The 7,052-nt window shown below is 50.5% G+C and overlaps 1 protein-coding gene across 1 annotated transcript in view; it reads right to left on the bottom strand.

Annotated features, from left to right (window-relative positions):
• LOC113212769 (glutamate receptor 1-like) overlaps window positions 1–7,052 on the bottom strand; it is a 355,157-nt gene that overhangs the window by 15,033 nt on the left and 333,072 nt on the right. The window contains exon 5 of the mRNA XM_052265819.1: window positions 849–981. Coding sequence (XP_052121779.1) covers window positions 849–981 — 133 coding nt within the window. The remainder of the gene's footprint in view (window positions 1–848; window positions 982–7,052) is intronic.

Genomic DNA, 7,052 nt, shown 5'->3' with positions numbered 1-7,052 from the left:
CCACGCCCCGCCACGCCCCGCCTCGCCCCGCCTCACCACGCCCCGCCACGCCACCGGCCGCAACACAGGCTCCGCATACCCTCTCCCGCGCACCTGCCGGAGCCATTGACACCCTGCTGCTGCTGCCGCCGCATTAGGGCCGTCATATGTTTACGGAAGCGGTGGCCGATACTAGACGGTGCGCCACATCTGCTTGTGGAACGCGACATTATCGACATGTGCCTCGCCGCAAAGCGAAGCAAAGCGAAGCAAAGCGCGGCAGGTTCGAATCGGGCGCGCGCGCCACCTCACGGCCGCACGTCTTGTGTTATATTCCCTTCCGTTATATCCCCTTGCTGTGGGGTGCTTCTTCTGCCGAAGGCAAGTCGCCCTCTTTAACCGACACGAAATTGGCAGCTTCTTTCGATCGAAAAAAAGAAGAAGAACGGATTACGGTGAGAGCCTGGCAGGTAGGCCACCCACCGCCACGCACACACCTGTGTCTCGTCTGCCTGCCAGGCGTCGTCGCAGCCGATGCTGCCTAGTCACACACACACACTGTCAAGGAAAATTGTGATGGAAATAAGAATATCACGACCCAATAAAGCCGGAATTTTTCACCACTCCCATTTTGAACAGATGCCGAAACAATCCGTGATGATGTGGGATGAGTTCATTTCCTTAGGAACATCAACTTTTTTCAATCGGCCAATTATTGTGACGATAAAGATTTTCGTTCCCCCAAAAAGATAGTATATTCTCATTTCGTATAGCGCAGCGATAGTTCGTATATCTTTTCTACTGTCGTCCGACAATCGAGCGACAGTTCTGTGCCCCTAGGGTTATTATTCAGATGCAACAGTACTTACTTGCTGGAGCTCTCCAGGCTATGGAGAAACTCAATGGCTTCCGATGTGTTGGAGACCCGCTTGACCATCTCCACCTGAAAGCCGTGCGGGCCAGGCTTCAGGCTCTGGTATATCTGCTGTAGCCGTAGTAGCCCTGAAACACACACACAAACACACAATAATGTAAATAATGACGAGAAAAATTCTCAGACAGGTTTTTCTTTATTTTCTTGGGTGTGTTGTAGAGTTAGCAGTGACCGTGAGGCCAGGAAAAGTGTCAGAAATGTGCGGCAGGGAACAAAGCGAGAACAGCTCTGCTGCAGCTTGCTCTATCCTACTTTTCCACTACCGCTGTTCTACTTTATGCCAGCAGGCGAAAAGAAATCCTCATAAAAGGTCGTCCGTTACGGACCCTAAAACTTCTACAAAAGAGTGAGTGAGTGAGTAGAGAGAGAGAGAGAGAGAGAGAGAGAGAGAGAGAGAGAGAGAGAGAGAGAGAGAGAGAGAGTGTGTGTTGAGGTTAAAGGCAGTAGGCAAGGAAGAGAGGGAAGGTACGAGACGAGGAGTGAGAGAGGGGGCGGACTGGGAACCACGAGTATACGAGGAAAATGGAGACGATGGTGCACTGGTAAAACGAATGTACTTAGTTGCACTTAAAACTAATGTGTCACTGATCCAACGTTAGGTGTCACTGCACCAACAACATTTTGCCATTGGAATGGCTTCAAGAATGGTTTCCTCGGCTAGTCCATGAACTAGGGCTGTGCGATATTCGGGAATACCGAAACGATATCGGTATTTTTTTTATACCGATGCTTCGGTATTTTAAATTTCTGCTATTCGGGAACGATATTTCGATATTTTCGAAATATCGAAATATCGAAAAATACCGAAAGTTTGGAAATTTCGGTATTTCGGTATCTCGATGTTTCATTATTTCCATAATACGAAGAATTTGGTACTCAGAGTGGGTGCGCGCGCCCCCTCAAACCTTTACTTTTACATGTCCGCCCCTCCCAGTTTCTCCTACCGTTCTTTTCCCGCTCTACGCGCCTACTACGACGGTAGATGGAGCTGCTGGCGTTGCTGGCATGTCAGGCGGCAGACATGGCATCGAGCGCTGTTTTCAAAAAGCCCAAATTGTTTCACTTCCTCGTTAGCTTCTCTGTTGTCGAAATTTCGATACTTCGGTATTTCGATATTTCGGTATTTTCGGTACGGTATCGATAACCGAAACCGACAAGTTTCGGTATTTTTTTAATATCGAAGTTCGGTACTGAAATTTCAATACCGCACAGCCCTACCATGAACTCATGGCTAGTTCAACGACATGACCATGCTGCTGCGACGACATTCGCTGGTGGCACAATCACCAGCAGTCATAAGGCTAAGGCTAGGAAGAAAAGCAACGGTTGGACCAACAACTCGCACTCTAAATGTCCAAGGACAATTTTTGTAACTAGCACCGGACTTCTGTGTGCATAACTAGCTCAGATACAATATTGTAACTACCAACACACATTTAGTGACTAGCAAGTCACAACATTGTATCTGAATTCAGTTATGCACGCAGAAGTCCGGTGCTAGTTACAAAAATTGTCCTTGACATTTAGAGTGCGGCTACATGAACACGATGGTCGCTGGAACAGTTATTCTTCTTGCTCAGCGTGCTTTATGAGTGTGATAACTTTGCCCTTGCACACTTCACAAACGTCTAGGCAACTGCGCACCACCTGGCGTGCATCTCAATTTTTAAAACTTTGTTGTTCTTTTTTCCTACCACTAACTATATAACAGGATGACAGTTTAAACTGTGAAACTCAAAAATTTACCTTAAAGTTTAAACTGCAAAACTAAAAAGTTCAACAGTTCAAACTGCATAGCCTCGTTCAAGTTTCTAGTTTTCCCCACAACTACCTTGTATATATTTAAAATTTCCGCAAAAATTATAAGATTACGAAATTAAAATAAACGAAAAAAAATCAATCGAAATACATCGAGCTTGTCGTTTCCAGCGAATGCAGTCACGGGTAGACTTGTCGGCGGGCTCAAATCAAACTTTTTAGCAAGGCGAGTTTTTAAAAATTAGAATTCCTCACCACACCGCATAACAATCTCTTTCGTCAAAGTCGGCGGGCCACGGCTAGCCCGCGCAAAGACACGGCCGCGCGATTTTTAATTTGAAAACTTTTTTTCCGTCCGATTATGTCGTTTTTGTTTTTGAGGATAATGCGGACAGAGAAAGGGGGTGCGCTGGAGGGAGTGGTGGGGGCAGCCTTCACACTTGTGATGATGAGATGGAACCGATAAGAAGAGACAGACAGATAGAGAGGGAGAGAGGAAAAGAAAGAGAGGGCAGCCCTAGAACGAAGACAATGAGAGAAGGCCTGGACGGAAGCAGCGTCTGATAGCCACTGAACCGAGACGGCGGAAGATTACACACTGAAAAGAGCGGAGAAAACACCAAATGGCAAACGAGAGAATGACAGAAGAGCACGAGCGAGTGATGGGCACTGTCGGCCCGGACGCAGCACAGTCGTGCACCAACACCTGGTAGTGTTTTCGATTGGGCGGGTGTGAGATCGGCGCTTGCCCGACACAAGATGAGATAGAACTGTGTGGCTGGGAACTGTCTCCATCGCTCACGCACGTCACACGATGAGGTCGGTCATGGCTTGCCCGTCACTTACACCGGCTGCCGAGCCTCACTAGGCGTCCCCGGTCCCCGAAACCTCACCCCTCGTCATTGCTGGCCGATCCTATGGTCATGGTCGTGAGCTTGGTGGAGACACACATGCGTGAGCACCGGGCGGGAGGACAGCCGGGGGCCTGTGATTTGGAAGCTGTCTCTTTGTCGGGTAAAATCTTTGCCCGACTCGCCCGACTCAGTTCGTCGGACGGGTCGGGTCGGGTATGAACGCCACCAAGCGTCGGGCTAGCTGGAACAGGAACACGCCAACCCGCCCGATCGAAAACACTAGCCCCTGGGTCTGCCAGGAACTCAATTCATTGAGATTTCCGGGTATTTCCGTTTCAATCACCACTACCTACGCCCCCCCCCCTCTCCACCAAATACACACAACAGCGTCATGAACAGTGCTTCTCACACATACACTCAAACCGACTCAAACCGGGGAGGGTCTTTTGTATATCGTCAATGGCGCGTGTTTTTGACTTGAGCAAATATCCAAATTGGACATGAAATGTGATACCTAAACCGCTAAACTAGGGATAAAACTTGGGATCAGTCGTACGTCTAAGCTAGGTAAAAATTGTTCGTATAACTACCTCTTAGAGACAAATCTGCCGTGTCCCTCTCCCTAATTTAGAGTGTGGTCCTGGACGTGGGCGAGGTTCCCCACACCCTCTCGCGCCCTCAACGTCCGACCTTCGCCCGGCCTCGCGTTCAACTACCCGGTGCGCGTGGCAGAGGAGAGGATGGGGGTTGCACTCTTTCACCTCGGCCTGTCTACACATATTTCCCTTCGCCACCGAGCCCCACAGCGACGGCACGGCCCACGGGGCGTCCCTGTTGGAGCGGGGCGGGGCGTGGCAGGGCGTGCACCGTTGCTGCCTCACAGCATGTCGTACAGAATCTCATTTGCGTTCCGAAGTAGAAGTGGCTCTGCCCGGCGCCGCGCCAGCCCCCCCCCCCCCCCCCCCCCCCCCCCCCCATCCACCACCACGCATGGCACTCATAACTCACTCCGCTGGTATGACTACCGGGTGGGGTAGCGGTAGTGCCCATGCACGCGAACACTCTTACAGGAAGTCAACTGCGGGAGTCCTTACCGCCCATTAAAAGAATAACTGTCTTATGCTATTCGCAATTTCGGTGTCATGCGTGATACGTGCGATTCATTCAACGCGGCATGCATGCAAACACTAGTGAAAATAAGCAAGGCCACGACGCCTGCAGTTTAGTTTGACAGTTATGAAAGAAGCAGTTTAGGCTCACGCGTAGAGAAGTTTGCAATGTGGTATTGTGGTTGTTCCACTTTTAGGCACAATCCTCTTGCGACTTGTGCTGAGTGCGAGGCTGAGTGCTTTTTTTTATTGCTCAAATAGACACATACATGCGTCGTAGATAACACAAGCAGGTTTTCGCATCGCAAAGGAACAACACGGCCTTATAACAGCATAGCCTTGATTTTTTCTTTTAATATGAAACATGGTTAGGCTGAGTTTGTCTTGAGCACACCATTTAGGCGCGTCCACGTTGTGGTCTCGTGAAATCGAACCAGGAACATGCAGTCGATAAGTGATGTGTCAGCAAATGGAAAAGAATACTAAAAGTAACCAGTCCGCGGCCACACTTTTCAGCACCGCGAAAAAGGGTTCGCCTCCGCCTCCGCCGGAGCATGCAGATTGGACCACCACCACCGTCGCCAGTCTCGGACCTCGGCCGGACCTTCGTCGCCCAGCGTCCAAACCGCCCCGGACCAAACCGGCAGGGCACACGTCCGGAACCAGATAGCATCGCTGGGCCCCGGACGCGCCCCGCTCGCGCCGCCCCCGCCGCCCCCGCCCCGCCGCACCGCACCCCGGCCAACGGATGCCCCCTGCCCCTGGGTGGCTGACCCGAGCAGCCAGCCACCCCGCTGTGTGAGGAGGAAAGAGATAATAAAAGAAAAAAGGAGGGGAAAAGGAGCAGGGCGAGGAAAGAGGCGCGTCGGCACGGCGTCGGCGGGAGAACCGTATGAATGCCAAGGGCGAGGAGATGGTGCTCTAATGGTGGGCCGCACAGTAATGCGGGGGCAACTTATGTCGTAATATCTTCGCCACCTCCCCCGCGGGCCCCGCCCAGCGCCCCAGCGCCCCAGCGCCCCAGCGCCCGGCTGCAGCACATGTGGTGGGGCAGGCCCTCCGCGAGGTGCGCAGCCAGCGCCAGCGGACGAGATACGGCCGCCCGACTCGTTATCACCGTGTTTTGTAGATTCATTGACGTAGCATAGCAAAACCAAAAGCGAGAGACTTATCTTCGATTGAAGAAGAAAGTTTATTGTCAGCGTTTATCGGTAGAATGAAGTTTTAAAATGAATCGGATTGTTATCAACACTTGAGAAACTGTCTGCATTCTTTGTCTTCATTTTTGTTTAAAATTATTTTTATTGTTTTAAAATTATTATTTTAAACATGCTTTCTTGGTCGTAGAAGCAGTACAGTGAGAAACAGAGCAAAACAAGGCACAAGGTCGCTGTGATAAACATCTCGTGGAGCAAAAATGTCCACTTCCAGCTCTGCTGCTCGGCTCACGGTCTCGTCTAGTCCAGCGGGTCCGACTGGCTGGTCCGGCTGGCACTGCTGGCTGGCACGGCCGCACCGGGGTAGGCACGGCCAGTCATTCCGCCTTACGAGGCAATTCTGCTTAATTGGAGCTCGAGTGTCGCTACGGCCGTGTCGTCAACCCCATGACTCTCTTAGACGCAACAGAGCCTTCAGGGAAAGAGCGAGAGGACGAGGAGGTGGGGGCGGAGTGTTTTAAGAGAAAGAAGGGAGCGTGTGTAACAATGAAATAAGACGCCGCTGCACACATTTCAGCCGGGGACCGCGGCGGATACTCCGGGATACTCAGCTTCGCCTGCATTGGATTACTGCGAGACCTTTCTACACTTTCCACAAGACCAGGTTACGCCAGATTAACCCACGATCAAATTGTACTTGTTAATCGCAGCAACGCTTGTGCCTTACTGTGGGCTTAAACCCAGCTCTGCGTCCGAATTTGTTCGGGAATAAAAAGTAACGATGAGCACGTCTTGCCAGGTAGTCAGAGTCAGAAACAGGAAGGCAGCTAGAACAGGACAGCAGGGAGCTCAAAATCGCTACCATGACTTAGTCAGTATGTAAAAGATATAATCATTTCGTAATTACATTTTTCTAACACTGCGTGCGTGGCAATATTGTGCAAAAACGCGCCTCAAAATTGTGCATCTAACGAATCAACAAAATGGCATAGACAAAACTTAGAAAAAAATCGTATTCATGTGTGCCTTTCCACAATTCTTTACCTGCCACCTAGAGCAAACGTTCATATATATGAAACCAACACTACTACCCTAACCATACCACTACTACTTCACCAGACTCTATGTGCTCCAGTGGTTTCATCTCGCCTTTAAAATGCTGATCTGGCAGCAGAACATTTGCATATTCCTTTTTTTCCCTTCACCGACTGACTCCCCCCCCTTCTCTCTCTCTCTCTCTCTCTCTCTCTCTCTCTCTCTC

Source organism: Frankliniella occidentalis, unplaced genomic scaffold (assembly GCF_000697945.3).
Source record: "Frankliniella occidentalis isolate FOCC.00 unplaced genomic scaffold, Focc_3.1 Scaffold31, whole genome shotgun sequence".
Taxonomy (NCBI): Eukaryota; Metazoa; Arthropoda; class Insecta; order Thysanoptera; family Thripidae; genus Frankliniella; species Frankliniella occidentalis.
This window is presented reverse-complemented; position numbering and strand designations above follow the sequence as displayed.